The 18015-nt window shown below is 40.2% G+C and overlaps 1 protein-coding gene across 1 annotated transcript in view; it reads right to left on the bottom strand.

The window, feature by feature from the left end:
* ADAMTS16 (ADAM metallopeptidase with thrombospondin type 1 motif, 16) overlaps positions 1–18015 on the bottom strand; it is a 185399-nt gene that overhangs the window by 115620 nt on the left and 51764 nt on the right. Inside the window, exons 6-8 of the mRNA XM_011940955.1 lie at positions 16151–16310; positions 14520–14625; positions 7617–7754 (exon numbers count right to left, since the gene is read on the bottom strand). Coding sequence (XP_011796345.1) covers positions 7617–7754; positions 14520–14625; positions 16151–16310 — 404 coding nt within the window. The remainder of the gene's footprint in view (positions 1–7616; positions 7755–14519; positions 14626–16150; positions 16311–18015) is intronic.

Raw genomic sequence — 18015 nt, 5'->3', positions numbered from 1 at the left:
AAGACATGTCATTTATATTAGCACCCCAAAAATGAAATAGATATAAATCCAGCAAAATATGTATAAAACCTACATGAGAAAAATCTACAAAACTCTGATGAAATAAATCAAAGGAAAACTAAGGAGAGATATTTCAGGTCCATAGATCTGAAGACTCAATCCTGTCAGGAGATTAGTTCTTCCCATTTTAATCTACAGCTTCAGTGCAATGCCAATCAAAATTAAAGGAAGTTATTTTAAGGATATAAACAAACTGATTCTAAGGCTTATATGGAGAGGCAAAACACTTAAAATAACCAGAGCAATACTGAAGGAAGAGAACAAAGACTGACAACACTCAACTTCAAGACTTACTATAAAGTTACAAGGAATGGACAAATAGATCAGTGGAACAGTATAGAAAGGCCAATAATAAACTCACATACACATAGTCAACTAATCTTTGACAAAGGAGCAAAGGCAGTGGAATGGAGAAAAGATAGCCTTTTAAACTGGTCATACTGAAACAACTGGGCATCTACACGCAAAAAAATTAATCTGCCAGGCACGGTGGCTCACACCTGTAATCTTAGCACTTAGGGAGGCCAAGGATGGTGGATCAGTTGAGGTCGGGAGTTCGAGGCCAGCCCGGCCAACATGATGAATTCCCATCTCTACTAAAAATACAAAAATACTAGCCAGGCATGGTGGTGTGCATCTGTAATCCCAGCTACCCAGGAGGCTGAAGCAAGAGAATCACTTGAATCCGGAAGGCAGAGGTCACACAGTGAGCCGAGATCACACCACTGCACTCCAGTCTGGGCAACAGAGTGAGACTCCATTTCAAAAAACAAAATAAGATAAATAAATAAATTTTAAAAATGAATCTAAATGTAGACTTTATACTCCATACAAAAACTAACTCACAATGGATCATAGAGCTAAATATAAAATGCACAACTATAGAACTCCTAGAAAATAACATAGGAGAAAATCTAGGTGACCTTGGATATGACAACGGCTTTTTTGATACATCAAAGGCACAATCAATGAAAGAAATAATGACAAGCTGTACTTCATTAAAATAAAAAATGTCTCCTCTGTGAAATAAATGTCAAGAAAATGAGAAGACAAGACACAGAGTGGGAGAATATATTTGTAAAAGACATAGCCAATAAAGGACGGTTACACAAAACATATAAATAACACTTACAATCCAAGAATAAGAAAACAATAAAAATAACAATAACAAAAAGTGGACAAAAATCTGAACAGACACCTAATCAAAGAACAGATATAGATGGCAAATAAGCATATAAAAAGATCTCAACATCATATGTCATTAGGGAATTGCAAACTCAAACATCAATGAGACACCACTACACACCTCTTAGAATAGAGAAAATCCAAAACACTGACAATGTCAAACGCTGATGAGAACATGGAGAAACAGGAACTCTCATTTATCTCCAGTGAGAATGCAAAATGGTCCAGACCCCAAAAGTGTGGGTGCAGAAAGGAAAATCCTTTCAACCATTTTAAAAACAATCGACCACAATAACCACATGGATAAAATGAATGTTGACTTTTTTCCATGCCATATACAAAAATTAAGTGGTCTACATGTGATAAGCAAACAAAAAAACTTGTAGGAGATCATGTGGAAGAAGACTGTTGCAACTTTGGGACGAGTAGAGGTTTTTGTTTTTTGTTTTTTTTCTAGCAGAGTACAAAAGCACCAACCCCAAAGACATATCAATAATTTGGACTCCATTAAAAAAAAAAAATTTCTGTTTAGCAAAGCGACCATTAAAAGTCTAAATAAAAAGTCACAGAGTCAGAGAAGATTTTATAATACATATGTGCCAGAATGGGAAAAAATGTTTATATTCAGAATGTTTACAATACTCTCATCAAGAGAGAAGGAAAACAACAGGGTCTCTTTCTTTTACATGTACAAAAGATTTTAGTGCTTTACTAAAAAGGTTACTCAAGTGGCCATTAAACATATAAAATGTATTCAATCTTATTAATTAATACATTGATATGAAATTTCACACTACTAGATACCTAAAATGAAAAATATCAACATGACCAAGTGTTGGGAAGGATTTGAAACCATTTTGAAAATTTCACAAACACTTCTGGGAGTGTAACTTCACACAGTCACTTAGGAAAGCTGATTAGTACTGTCTATTGCACCTGTGCATATATATTTATGACTCTGAAAATTCCATTCCTATATATACTCAAAGACATATATGCAAACCAAGAGAATATTCACAGTGCTGTTCCTTGTAATAGCCAAAAATTGGAAATTCAAATGTCTATTACAAATTGAATGAATAAGTTTTAGTATATTTATATATTTAGTACATAAGTTATATGTGACAAACTAAGTAGACTAATGCTATATTTAGATGCAGCAACAAGGAGGAATCTCACAACTGCACAGTGGTGCATAACTCCTGATTCCAATATACAGTGTTCCAGGTCAGGATGGTGGTTGAATACCTTTGGGGAGGACAGGAAGCCCTTGGAGTGGGGAGAAGCAGCTTCTAAAGTCCTTACCACACTGTGTGTCTTGATCTGGGTAGAAGTTACACTACTGTGTTCATTGTGTAAAAATTCATTGAACTGTATGCATTCTTATAATTTTGTACTTTTCTGTATATATTTCATACCACAACAAAAATAATGTTAATGAACACATTAAGGCAGGTCAAAAGTATTGTTACAACATTTCAAAATCCCTTTCCCACTCTAAGTGGTGAACCAAAAAATATTAAAGAGCTTGAGAGATCTTTTAGTTATATCCCATCATTTTTCAGTGAAGAAGACTGGGGCCCTCAGAAAAGGTTATATTACCCGCCAAGATTAAGACCTTCCCAGACATGGGTGAGCAAGACATGACCTGATTCCTCGGTCCTTCTCTCCTCCGCAGGAAAGTGCCTACCCTTCAGTCTTAGAGTCACACTAGTACTGCAGACACAACAACTGGCTGTGACCTAAGATGAGCCTTGTATCACAGAGCAGGGTATGAATCGAAATGTATTATTTCCATTATGTGCAAGAACATGCTTAATGGGCTCTCAGGTCAGATCTCATTTCCTATCAACATAAGCAGTATGGGGTATGGCGCCACTTACACTCCCAGTTCCCTGTGACGTTGGTCACCTTTCTCATGCTTTGATGTGTTCAGAGTCATATGGTCAGAGAACTGGCATTTTCACTCATCTGCAGAGTGTGACTTAAATTTTTAAACAGTAAACTGAAGATGAGTCCCTGTTGTCATGAAATTTTAAATAATGAGCTAAAATTTCCCTAAGTCACAGGCCTTCTGGATGCAGACATGAGTAATGTGATGAGGTCTGTGTCTGTTAATGGAAAATGACAAATGACTTGACTAGGTTGATGAATTCACTCCAAAAAAGTATCAAGCCTTCATAACTCTACCAAGAATAGAGAAAAGTTGTGCTGAAAACTTCAGGCCAATTGAGTTTCCTTATAGTTTTTTTCCACTATCAAATGCTAGACTACTAATAACGAGAACAGATTCATCTTAAAAGGTAGCCATTTATTCTTACTCATTGTTGGGATCATATCCAAAGAGCCACTTAATTGGTGGAGAATATAACAGTATTTTGATTACTTGGAAATCAGAAAGTCAGCAAACAATCAAACAAGACAGTCTCAGATTCATTGAGTCAGTGAAAAGTCAAGATTTAACACACTGTAGTAGTGTCCAATTTGCAACTGGTTTTAGAGTAAAATGAATCTTAATAGTGAATTTGACAACAAGAGACTTTCTTGGAAAATTTCACCATTCAAGAAAACAAATTTGTAAGCACATAAAACCTTACCTATTTATTTATACTCATGTGGTCAGAAAAAATTAGTAAAGTCCCTGAAAATAAATGTTTATCATTGAAATTCTACAGAAGTGTTTTGCTGGATTCACACAAAAGCACATCAGCACACTTCAACTTATAGTTCAGGTGTTCCAGTATCATAGAATGAAACTGGCTTTTAATTTCAGTATCTTAATAATCACTCTTAGGACTATATCATGTCTTCAAGATGACAATCTATTTTCAATGTCCTCAAAATAATTACTCTCCGAGCATGTAATTATCTTCTTTCCATGAGTCTGCCTATATTTTTTTGGCAGTTTCAAAACTTTTCTTGGACTTTCATTATGCTGGTTCTCACTGCACACCCAAATTATAATCTACTGATTTTTTAAGTTGTCAGAGGATATTTCAAAATAGAAAAAGTGTTACTGTATCTTCCTCATAACCATTAAGATGAAAAAGAGGGTTAAAAATTCTGAATCTAGAAAATTATAGAAAGGATCTGGAATACAGAAAACTCCAAATTTTCCTCATTAACGCAAATAAGAGCATGGTGAGCCTAAAGTGAATAATCTTCCTTGTTTCCCAAAGTAGAATTTCTACACACACACAGAGAAAAATGTGAACAGCTGCAAGAAACAGCTAAAAACAATGTTAACAATCCCCAGCTTGACTCTGAGAATACCATGCAGGGAAAAACAAATGCTAAATGTACTCCTATACGTCATGTCAGTTGTAGAACAACTTTAACATTGTCTTTTTTGGTAATATAAATTTTTTTAAAAAAATGATCAAGTGTATATTCCCAGAATATGGGTTTATATTACCAAGATACACATATCGCCCAAACTATTGCCAGTTATCCTGGGTGGCATAAACTAGGAAACACAGTTGTTCCTTAATGTACCTTGACTTCGTCCTTGGAGAAGGAACACCAAAAAAGACCAAGCTGGAGGAACACAGTCCCTGGAGGCTGATGATCAAGATTCTGGCTGGGAAGATGGGAAGCCAGGAACCCTAGAGAATGAGGGAGGAGACAGCCATAGGGGCAACCCAGCCCCAGGTGAGCCCTGGGGCAACAGACCACCAGAAAGTAAGCTGGAGTAAAACCAACAGAAGTACTGGTGTGATCCTACTCAAATAGTGTCCTAGAAATAAGAAGACTTAATCTGTGCAACAGAAAAAAAAAAGAGCTGTATTAATTAAATAAATGAATAAAAAAAAGGAAGAAGGAAAACAGAAGAAAAAGTAGGACACAAAGAAGTAGGTCAGTGAAAGGAACCAGAGAGGCCAGCTGAACACTGAAGAATCTACAGGATCTAACAGGGTAGGGGAACTTTGTTCTTAGTTCTCAGTTTGGAATAACTAGTTCCTAGTTTTGACTGAAAAGACATGTACTTTACAAAAACTTGGAAGACAGATAATCTGGTTTCCCAGCCTGGGGACTTCTTGGGTGCTGCCAAGTTATTTTTTTCTTCCACCAAATCTGGTAGAATCTCCGTGGAGATTATTTCATTGGTCATGCAAACAACTAAACTCATCTTACTGTATACATTAAATATGTGTGTTTTTGTGTATTAATTTTAGCTCATTAAAGCTGCTACTTAAAAAAACCTTTGCTTTTGTTGGAAGTATTAGTATTTGTCCTACTTTTTAATAATAGAAATATAATTCCTTTCTTGTCAAATTTCAAACTTTCGTGTCACAACTAGCTAGTTCCTTAGAATCTATACATTTGTGTCCTCTCTGTTCTTCATTTTTAGATTTTTATTTACTTCTCCTCCTCATCTAACTTTCAACTTTACTAGTAATCTTGTGATTTCTTGTGCAATCTCCTCCAAATTCTTAAGGTGGTTGTGTTTGTTAATGTTTCCCTAGAACATTCCCTTGAATTAAGAATAATTAAGAATAAAGAATGCTTTCTTTGATGAATCTCAAAAATACAATTTTCAAAAACATTGTGAATGAATTTAATTGAGAACTAAACATGACAGCCCATTTCCCTTCAGTATTTTCAAGCATTCGTGTATTTTGAAAATAAGGAAACATTTTTGTGTATCTCCTCTACTAGAATCAGTGAACTACTGTGAGTCAGTATGTTTGTTAAGAGCAAACACAGTCCTTCTATGTGTCTGGCAAAATACATTTCTGGCTAATGAATAAACATATCCTCCATCCTGAATAAGAGCAGGTCTCACTGCTAGGACCAAAGAAACAGTATTCCTTAAACAGCAAAGGTGCAAATCAGTGTGTCTTCAATGAGGAGCAAAAACATCAAGCCACAATTTCTCCCTGGCACTGACATTCAATCTGAGAAGTTGTGTTCAGAAGTGAAGAAGAGGAGTGTTGAGTTTAGGTGGATCCAGCATGTGGCATCCACTCAAAGCTCATGAATGCAGATCCAGCATGTGCTCTGCCTCCGCTGTTTCTCACAGATCAGTCATCTTCAAGACATAAAAGCTGCTTTCTAAACACTCTCATTCATCTTTTTAGTATCTGAAACAAATGCTTTTGTTGTACTTAAAGATTTTAAAAAACAATAATAAAGGCTATGATTGCAACAGAGTTGCTTTTCCTCTGCTGGCTGCATCCATTGTCCTTGAGATAAATACAGAGAGAGAGAGATCACCTCTAGGGTCCAGAACGCCAGGTTCTACTCACAATTTGGCCACTGACTAGCTGGTCCCTCCAGGTTTCAGTTACTTTTCTGCAAAAGGATTTGGGGTTCATCATGTGGCACAGATGACTCTCTGTCACCTAAGCACATGGGTAGAGGACATTTCTCAATGCCCTCTGCACTTTTGGGCGGTCATATGAGTTCCTCCAGGAACACCACCCTTGTCCCGCACACCCTCCTGTGCTCTCTCTGTCGTCATTCCCCAGACGGCTGCAGAGGGAAACTAGGTCCTGGAAGAGGAAAGGTCACAGGATGGAAGAAACCTGGGTCTCTGAAGGACTGTGTGGAGCAGACACATTTTAATCCACACTAGACTGTAATGTCAGAAATAAAGTTTTGGCTTAAGATTTAAACCAAACTTCAAACTCAAAGCCAAAGAGATCCAGGCAATAGTGTATAAACTAGCAGTTCTAAGAATGTTTTATAAAGTTCCTCATTTCTCTGAAATTTTAACATCTACTATTTTTCAAGGGTCAAACCCTACCTCCCCAATGTTTTATCTCCTAAATAAATTAGTGCTTAGACAAAATTTCTAAAAATATTATTGACGATTACAGAATGTTAGAGCTAGGTTAAAGTTTACATACTCAAGTTTCTTCACCTAATGAGGAATGCATTTAACAGAAAGAAAGAAAGAGAAAGGAAAAAAAAGAAAGGAAGAAAAAAATGGAAGGAAGAAAGGAGAAGAAAGAAAAAACTAAACAGAAGGAAGAAAAACCAGAAAAAAGCTATGCTTTATTATTGTGTATACAGATGTGTACATGTATGATCTTTCTATTCACTTCCTGAAGATTCCTAATTACAGAAGTGAGAATAGTAAAACTTAAATGTTAGTGAGAAATATTTTGGTGAGTGTCTTATGGCTCCCTTTTAGTCTCAAGTCATTGATTCCCTTTGAATCAATGTTGGATTAAGCCAGCAGGCCTCCATGCTCTAAGGAGATTTTTAGCAAACTCTTAGGTCAACTGAATGTCTCAAGACACCTTCAAAGGGAACCACATTAGGAAGCACAGCCTGGGGTTGCTTGCACAGGATCTGGCTGACCAGGCAGTGAGCATCAAAGGCACTGAAAGATCACAAGAAAGATCACAGCTCAGAGTTCCTACCTTAGAAATTTGTGTAGATACTGGCGGCTGCAGGGAGACCAGGAGAAGACTCCATTGCGTCCTGCCAACGTAGGGGACATGATGTTGCCCTCGGACTTTTTGCACATGTTCCCTTCTCCATCATGAATCATGCCAAAGCTATGAGAGAGAGAGAGAGAGAGATGTTTCTTTCAGAAAAAAAAACAGTTTAAATTATCTAATATCCTCTAACAATTACAAGTCAAGACTGTGAGACTCCCTTACCTCCGTATGCTAGGCAGGCAAAAATAAAAGCCACAACAGCCAATTGGTTGAGAATATTCATGTGTTCAAAGACAGTTTCTGAAGAACGGACCATCCACCAAATTGCCTAAGAGTGTGCACCAATATCAAAGCAGAGTAAATGTCCAGATGCCTGAGTTTTGAATGGGGTGGAGGAACTTGGGATCTTCTTGATTAGGCTAACACTGCTCTATGTTGCTTCTTTTTCTTCATACTCTTTTCTGCTCAGCAGGATTGTTAGAGTTTCCATGGGTGTTTGTTGGAAATATAGATGCCAGACTTCTACCCAGGAACTGTCGACTCAGAAAAGAGAGATCCAGGCGTTTGAGCTTTCCAAACAAGCTCCCCAGGTGAGTTTGATGCTCACTGCAATTTGGGAACTACAAACAGCTGCTGCAACTCACGTGGGCTGACTTTCTGTCTCTAGCCCCACCTGGGGATGTTCCAGCTCAAACTATTAGGCCTGAACTACTGGAGGCTGTGATGGGTGGGCGGCGCTTGACCTGCCTCCCTCTGTCTATTTGGAGAGAGTAGTTCCACGGAAACCCAACAGATGACTATGGCTGAATGTATTTGTGGGTGTCATTTGAAGCAGCACAGGTTACTTTTATGTGAAAACCACACCACTTTGGAGATCCACACCTGGCTCAGAGTACAGGTACATCTCAAGCTACAGCAGCTATAGGAACCCTTAGTAGGGGCCATCAGAGGTGTTCAGAGCCCACGATGCCAATCAACACTCACTTAATAACACCTGAGAAAATGGAGCCGTGCACCTGGGAGAATGACATTTTCCAGGGCTGCTACCTCCCTCACCAGCAAGTCTGCTTCTTCTTCTTAACCTGTGAAAGCTGTAGGAGGGCCCTGAGTGCACTCAAGGCTCATTTCAATGATCCCATTTTCAATTATCCTAGAAGAACACAACATACTTCCTTGGGAGCTGTTATGGCTCCGAAGACCTCCCATTAAGGTAAATACATTCTGGCAGAGCTAAGCCACTATTGCCATTAATGTCTGGCACCTAGCCATTGTATGGATTCCCTGAGCACAGGGTCCCACTGGTAAGATGCAGAGAAAAGGAGGAAGGCAAGAGAGAGGAAAGCAAAGAAGGACATGGTGGTTTCTAGTTATGGGGGACATTATGCTGCCAAGAATTCCATAAGGAGTGGACAGAAGGCAGCAGGGACAGGAAGACACCAATGTAGGGGAAAGTCAGCTCCAAATGGTGTCAAGAGAATCTGTACTTGTTACCTAGGCTGAAGACACATTTGTCTATTTAACTGCATTGTTTAGAGCTATTTAGTAATATATTACTAGAAAATATAGTAATGAACATTTATCAGCACTCACCATTTTACAGCTGTTATGGTAGGCTTGTAACCTATATTCTAATTTAAAACTCAACACAGTTCTATAAGGTGGCTTTAATATAAAGACAGCAAGACTGAGGACTGGAGAGAGACTTCATCCAGGCTTGCAGAGTCAAGGCTGAAGCCTGGACACTTTGGTGTCAGGGCCTCGCCAGGATTCATGTAATAGTGTAACCTGAACGTGATTGAAGACTGTATCCAAGGAAATCTGGCATGCAAACACTGCTGAATTTCTGCAAAATTCCTGATCAGTACCAAGGATGATGTAGATGTAGTCATTTTGGCCTCCACCCATTCTCTGAAGTTCTATTAAAGGCAATTAATCAAGGCCAGAGGAACCACATGGCAGAGGAAATGTGTCATGGCTGTGAAAAAGATTCAGGCTGAAATCCCAAATACATATGGGGTTTCACCATCTTGGCCAGGCTGGTCTTGAACTCCTGACATCATGATCCACCCACCTTGGCCTCCCAAAGTGCTGGGATTCACAGGAGAGACCACCGTGCCCAGCCCAATGCTACTTCTTTTAAGAAGGCCTCCCTGATCATCCCTGTGTGGTCTCTTGTAATAGCAACAACTCTCATTACTTGATCTCTTGCGTGGCATATCTATTTAATCGTTTCTCTTAAACTTTCAAAGGGCATAGATCACAAGTCTTTTTATAGACTCCTACACAATGCCTTGCTCTCAGAATGCAAACTGTGCCCAATGACTGGGTCCATAAACTAGGGAAAATGCAAGAGACAGACCGATGAATAATGAATACTTTTGAACACAGTTAACACATTTGTTTTAATAGCGCCTTAATGGTCTCAAATGATAATGCAACTTAGCTATTTAAGCCTATTTTATATAAGTGCAATGTACAGCTCAAATAATGCAACCTAAATTACACTTGCATATATGAACTATGGAGCAAATAGTGCTCTATTGATTTTGCAGATGGGAAACCTAGGTGAGAGCTGTTAAGGGGACACTCCCTGGTCACTACCAGGCTGTGGTAGCACTATGCTGATCCGGACTCTGAATCCCAGAGCCCCACCCATCAAACGACATGACTTCCCTTAGCAAATGGGAATTTTTCAGATAGATTCATGCACAGATGACATATTCTCCCAAAGGCGCAGTTCAGCCCTTGGTGTATCTGTGCCAGTGCTTCAGCACCTGCATTACCAAACCACATGTCCTGTGTCAAGTGATTTAACATAATCAGAAAACTCTCCTTGTACCACCAGCTTAATACAAATCCTGATTCAATCCCTTGTACTACGGGAGAATACATATCTCAGTTCTGGCTCCAGTCGCTGCTCCTCTCTTTCCAACACAAATCCAAACACCTGTTCTTGGTAATGTCTATTTTTAGGTCACATTCCCCAGAATAAACTACATGACATTTTGAGATTAAAAAACAAATGGAATTTGGGAGGACAGATTGGATGGACACTAACTAAAATCTTTGCTTGAGTTAAAGATTAGAAACCTATGGCTCGCAGGCACGCAAAAGTACTCCTCCGTCCCAAATAATGTCCTCTGAATGTCAACAGCACTCAAAAAGTAAGGTTTACCTTTGAAGCGGGATGTTTTACATGTTCTTTTTTACAGTAAAAGTCGTAATAAATACAGAATTGCTTTTTAATTCTTGAATTACAGAACTCAAAAATTTGACTCTGCTTGGAGCTCATTGATACAAGCAGACTGCTGATGCTCTGATGTTTGCTCCATGCATCAAACTTATCATTCCCTCTTCCAAAAATTAAACTCACTAAATAAATGAACTGAACAAATGTGTTTATCTTCAGTTCAGTTCAACTAAGATACACAGAGTCTTATCATTGAGTCTTACACATCAAAGCTTTCTCATCTGAAGCGGTGGTCACAGCTAACAATTCATTTGAAATGTTTACTCCCCACCTGTTGCTTGCTCATGCCTTGCATCGCTCATTCCCCTACTCCATTCATACGCATTTGCTGAATATTCCACATAGTCTCCCCTAAGTTAGTGAGGGCAACAGAGGGACTGTCCCCAGTGGTCTCCATGGTTTGAGCTGTACGTGAAATCGCTCGGCGAATTTTACAGAAAGTGCTCCGGCTGGGCGCGGTGGCTCAAGCCTGTAATCCCAGCACTTTGGGAGGCCGAGACGGGCGGATAACGAGGTCAGGAGATCGAGACCATCCTGGCTAATACGGTGAAACCCTGTCTCTACTTAAAAATACAAAAAATTAGCCGGGCGACGAGGCGGGCGCCTGTAGTCCCAGCTACTCGGGAGGCTGAGGCAGGAGAATGGCGTAAATCCAGGAGGCGGAGCTTGTAGTGAGCTGAGATCCGGCCTGGGTGGCAGAGCAAGACTCTGTCTCAAAAGAAAAAAAAAAAAAAAAAGTGCTCCACAAAGAGCAGATATTACTATTATCATTACCATTACTACTGCTACTATTATTACCAATCATTTTGGCATTTAGCACATGATAAATATATATATTTCCTATTTTCTCAACATCAGAAGGTTTTTTGCTGACAAGCTCCAGGTTCTCTGTTTCAGAGAACTTGAAGAAGTTGGGTGTTCAAGAAAGATCTGATACTTTCTGGCAGTTAATCCTATATTAGCAACCAGACTCTCCTTCATCTACATGTAGGGCTTATTTTTATTTTTATTTTTATAAAGGGTCTCATTCTGTCACCTGGGCTGGAGTAGAGTGGTGCAATCTCAACTGACTGCAGCCCAGACTTCCTGGGCTCAGGAGATTCTCCCACCTCAGCCTCCCAAGTAGCTGGGACTACAGATGCACACTACCATGCCTGGCTAATTTTTAAAATTTATTGTAGAAATGGGGTCTTACTATGTTGCCCAGACTGGTCTTGAACTCCTGGGCTCAAGTGATCCTCCCACCTCAGCCTTCCAAAGTGCTGGGTTTACAGGCGTGAGCCACCGTGCCCAACTGAGCTTCTTTCTTTATTCACATCTAGATTCTGACCTTCCAGGAAAAAACACTGTTTTTCTTATTTGGAGAAAATCTTTTTCCAACTACATCCAATTTGAGTGAGGAAAGGAAATAGTAAGAACTGACTTCTAAGAAAAATAAATGCCAAAATTGATACTTGTTTGGCACTGAAGACCAACTGAGGGCCTTGTGTTGGATGCCTCGCATTTAACTTAGCTAAGTTCACCACCTGCAACGGCTGGCACTGCCAATGCCCATATCTCAACTGCTTATCGAACGTTCACTGGCTCAGCCCTCAGTGACTTAAATATTTCTTGCCTTGATTGTTTAATTAAATTCAGGTATGGTTCAGAGGACAGCAAGAGCCTCATGTTGTTACAATAATGAGGGTTTTTGAAGTTTTAACTCTAGCAGACTATTAAAAATACAACTATGATTCAGCTGAAAGCTTTATAAAGTGAAGGTGTAATTTTCTAAGCAATGAAATAGTCAATCATTACCTGCAATGATGAAGGGATCAGTAATAAGATATGAAGCTTCATTTTTCAGGTCATCAGTTTGCACACAGCCAAACCGTGCAGAACCTTCGCATTAAACACAAGCGCATGTGTATACACATGCACACATACATGTACACACACACACACACACGCACACACACACTGCTTTGAACAAGTCTGAGGCCTCAGTCCATCTTCCAATAATGGATAAGTTAGCTTTGCAAAACCACAAATCACAAACACTTGCCTTGCTTTTCCTTTTGCTAATAAAATCAGGTTGAAATTTAAAAAAAATAAAAACTTATAATTCCTGGTTGTAAATTTTTCTAGGAGAAATTTCAAGTATTGTTTCAGCATAGCAGGAAAATATTTGCATTCCAGCTGGTGGTTCTGGTATTAATCAGGGTGATTGCAGGAATTCCCCAGCTGCTTGGGCAAGTAGGCCCTTGAATTTTTTATTTAATAGACGGCACTTCAAGGTAAAGCAGCTCACAGAATTTTTAGCCCCAGAAATTGTATTAAGAATAATAGTTTCGGCCGGGCGCGGTGGCTCAAGCCTGTAATCCCAGCACTTTGGGAGGCCGAGACGGGTGGATCACGAGGTCAGGAGATCGAGACCATCCTGGCTAACACGGTGAAACCCCGTCTCTACTAAAAAATACAAAAAACTAGCCGGGCAAGGTGGCGGGCACCTGTAGTCCCAGCTACTCGGGGGGCTGAGGCAGGAGAATGGCGTAAACCTGGGAGGCGGAGCTTGCAGTGAGCCGAGATCCGGCTACTGCACTCCAGCCTGGGTGACAGAGCGAGACTCTGTCTCAAAAAAAAAAAAAAAAAAAAGAGTAATAGTTTCCACAAATAATTGCTAGAAATTGTTCACTCTACAATTGTAAGCATTTCATGTAAGGTGAAAGCACTAATGACCCACCGCCCATTGCTGAGGCCACCAACCCAGGGCTGGCCTCTGTGTTGAGCCCGCAGGCTCCTGGGGCTCCCTGAGACTTTTATTTCAGAACCATTAATGGTGCAGTCAGAGGTGGAGTAACAGAGGCAAATCAGTTCCTAGAGGCCTGCCCGATCTCTTGTCAGTACCCATGCTTCCAAACTCTGCTTGGAGTACCAATGAAAAATAGCATCTCTATAAATTGTAAATACGCACACACACACACACACACACACACAAGAACACAAACACGAGGGTAACAGCAGGAAGCAATGGGAGGGTTGACACTGTTCTTCATCATTTAGAGTCCCCTGTTAACAGCTAACCACGGAATGAGATCAGCCCACCAGACCAAGTTCAAAACACAGGACAGAGGAATAGGGGCAGATACAGCTATCCTCAATCTTAGGCACAGGTGTACACAGGAGTGTCAGAGAAAGACCCAGGGACATGAAAACTTGTACATTGCTGTGGCTTTAAAATGTGCATAGCCTAAGCAACATGGTGAAACCCCATCTCTCCAGAAATTACAAAAATTAGCCAAGTATGGTGGTGCATGCCTGTAGTTTCATCTACTTGGGAGGTTGAGGTGGGAGGATTGCTTGAGCCCAGGAAGCAGACATTGCAATGAGCTGAGGTCATGCCACTACACGCCAGGCTGATTGACAGAGTGAACCTGTCTCAAAATAAGTAAATAAATAAAAATAAAATTTGCATGATGTGGCACATAGAAACAGAAATCCTAAGTGACAGCATTTTATAACTGGCAATGGCATTCTCATTGGATATATGTGAATTCCCTTCATGGACTTGACGTGATAAGTCAATATTTCTATGGAAATCATCCAGTAAGGAAAACACTTGGGACATCATCCTCCCATGGAGATGTACTTACTTGTGTCCAGACTCATGGGCAATGGTGAAGGCCAGTCCAAGGCCTGTATCTTCATTAATCGTGCAGCTGCGATATTTACTACACATTCCACTTATGGGTGCAAATCCTATGAAGGACAAAGATCAAAAGAATACAGAGGAGTGTTGTAATAAAATAAAGCATGGTGTATTTATTTTCTTCCCCTTAGTGAAATTTAGTTCTTGTGTTCATATGGGGAAACATGTAATGGGAAACACTTAGATAACTATATAAAGGGCATTTGATAACGAAGGGGAAGGGGTTCCATTCCAGGGAGCCCAAGGACTCTCTGTATTGTGGAACGCAATTCATGGTTCTATGTAATGTTCCTGGTGCAGCCTCTAACTGGGGCAAAATAGAGAGGGGAATCTATTGCAGATGGAGGAAATCTTTGCCTTATTCTAAATATCTAAAATGTTCCCAAAAGGCCAAGTGAAAAAGTGCAGTAGAGAACGGGTGTGCTGGGAGGTCCCCAAGACCACCCCCGGCTTTAATGATTCACATCTGTCATAATGAGCATTTGTCACACTCACAGTTATTATTTAATATTGCAAAAGGATACAGGGAAAAATCAGCCAAGGGAAAACACATGGGCAGAAGTCAGGGGGAAAACAGGCACACACGTCTAGGGGTCCTTTCCCCGCAGAGTCACACAGGATGTGCTCTCTTCCTCAGCAACGAGTAGCGACAGCGACGGTGAATGCTATCCACCAGCGTCACTCATTAGAAACTCAGGGTCCAGGGTTTTCTCTGGGAGCTGGTCACATAGGCACCCACTGCCTAAAGTGTGCCAAAATTCTAGACCCTCAGAAGGAAACCACACTGTACACACAACGTAGGCACAGTGAGCCACTCGTTGGAGGTAGGGCAGTGGGAGCCATCCTACAGCCTGAGTTCTCGGAGGCCAGTCAAGAGCCAACTGGGTAAGCAGACCTGTCTAAGGACAAGCAGCCAGGACACCACGTTAACTTGTTTTTGCACAATAAGACTAACTGCCGTTAAATTGGGTTTTATCTGAAAGTTTTTACAAATAAAACCCCTTCCTCCCTAAGAACTTGGGAAGAAATGGAGAGTTAGAAGAAATGTTCAGCAGAGTCCTGGTCAGTAGCACCGTGTTTCACACAGACCATCTGGAAAAAACCCAAAGTGCTGCCTCTAAGTCACACCCAGCCCTGTAAATGTCTAAAACACTGCTAAGATTGAGATACAGACAGAGAAGTGAAAAAAACAGGAAATAAAATATGGTCGTAGTAACTCCACAAATACACATCAATGTACTATTTCCACTAGATAATGAGAAAGCCTTCGATCTATCCACTCCATTCTCACAAACAGTAGAAGAAACAGAAAAAATAATATTTATTATGTTAGAAGAAATAGGAACTCTGAAATCTGTGAGAGACATTCACTTGTTCAATAATCACTCTTGATGAATGCAAACATACTTCTATGTTCGGCTAAAGTTTGTACAGGGAAGTGAGTCTTTACAGGTTCACTAAGAAGCTGCTACTGCTTATCAACAAGGAATAAGGGCAAAAATACTCAACACTCTGTGCCACGGCCAGGGGTGCACATTCCACACATGGTCCTCACACTCTGCTGGAGGTTCTCACCCAAAGTGTCACAGGGCTCATTCTTCCAGGAACATATATCCAGGCCAGTCAGTAAGATGGCGTGGTCATGACGAGTCCCGTCTTTCCCCATCAGTCCAGACTGCCACTGGCAGAAGCTACTTAAGGTGTGGTCTGCGTGATGACTTATCACCAGCCCTGGCTGTGCAAGAGACAAGAACCAAGGACCCCATGATAATGGAGAGAAAACATGTTGTAATGCATTGTCATCACAGCAAACTATCATTGACCTGGATTTCAAATACATGGCTGGGTCTGGATGGCATCTAAGTTAATGCACGTATTTTATGTATTCTATAAAACCTGTACAGATCCAGTGTACACATTTATGGACGTTTCTCTAGTTCCATACATAAACAATTGATTTGTATCTGGCGATCCTGAATGCATGTTCAATGACCCAAGAAAGATTACTTCTGTGCATGAACTTTTTGCATTCAAAATCTTTAAAAAATACTTTTCAAAATTAAGTAAAGCCACAGAATCATTTACACCTGCCTTTGCACATACATACACAAAATCACATCTAGACAGCAATATATTTATCTCATAACCAAATTAAGCAAGTGGGATTTCCAATAAATAAGTCTTTTAATATTTATTATTACAATGTTCAATGAAATATCTTTTCTACAAAGGCAGTATATTTCTGAGAGGAGGTAGGTCAATTGGTAAAGCTTTATTTCTGGAAAATAAACTGCAACTAAAAGGAGACTTTGCAAGCCATGTTCAACCTCCTCTGTCTCTATCAAGTTCGGATAACGCAACAATGAAGTAACAGGGTGTAGAATATTGGAACTCTTGGGAATGGAAGAATTTGAGACACAGAAGAATATGCATCAAACCAGGCTGCACCAAGTTTTTTGAATCTTATTCACCAGCATGCTCTAGTTTCCTATGGCTGGTCAGACAACACCAAGTTTAATTACCTCAACTTCAGGACACAGGCTTGTTTAAAGCTTTCACTGTTAGAATGTCATATTGAAAGTTTTGTCTCTCAGTCACTGAATATGTTTTCTGCTGAAATGTTTATTTTGTTTTTCCAGAAAGTCAAATATACCCAAGTTAAATGCTACACATAAACACGGGGGCATGCCTTGCATTCTTTAGCAGGTGATTTCCAGGAAATCTGCATTAATTAAAGTTAACACAGGTGTACGATCAAACGATAACCTCGCTTGTTCTTTGCAGCTTGGACAAATTCCAAGGTGAAAATGTTTTAATACAAGGAATAATTAACCTGTCACCTGAGAAGCCCGGCATGTTCAGCAGCCCCCTGCCCAACTGCGCACTCACACAAAAGACAACGAGGTCATATCTTCCCTGACTAGTCAGACTAGAAATAGCCCGTCCACACATGCCCCCACCCTGCACAGAAAAAGAGCAGCATCCCAGAACTTTCACATCGAGGGCATCTTAGATCTTATGAATGATCTCAGGTTTCATCTAAAAAATTCTTTGTTTTATAAATAAGAAAACTGTGGCTAAAAGGAGACTCTGAAAATGTCAGCAAGGGTGGAGCTGAGGCTGGGCACTTGGCTCCTGTCCAGCACCCACTCTCCTTCGCCCAGTCAATGATTAGCTTGGGGAAAAATGGAAGTGAGAGGCTTTTGTGCCTAAAATGCCTCCCTATTACTTATGCCGCGAGGTGTTCATGTCCATCCTCGCTGTGAAGGGACACCTCTACGCATTTACGGGGGTCCCAAATGAAGGCAAAGGATCTTTAACCCACTGCTACCAAGATCCAGCGTAATCTGGGTTTTTGCATGCGGTGAGGGAAACGCACTTGAGAGTCCATAGAAATCATTTTTTATTTTATTTTATTTATTTTATTTTTTTTGAGACGG

Source organism: Colobus angolensis, unplaced genomic scaffold, assembly GCF_000951035.1.
Source record: "Colobus angolensis palliatus isolate OR3802 unplaced genomic scaffold, Cang.pa_1.0 Scaffold196, whole genome shotgun sequence".
NCBI lineage: Eukaryota > Metazoa > Chordata > Mammalia > Primates > Cercopithecidae > Colobus > Colobus angolensis.
This window is presented reverse-complemented; position numbering and strand designations above follow the sequence as displayed.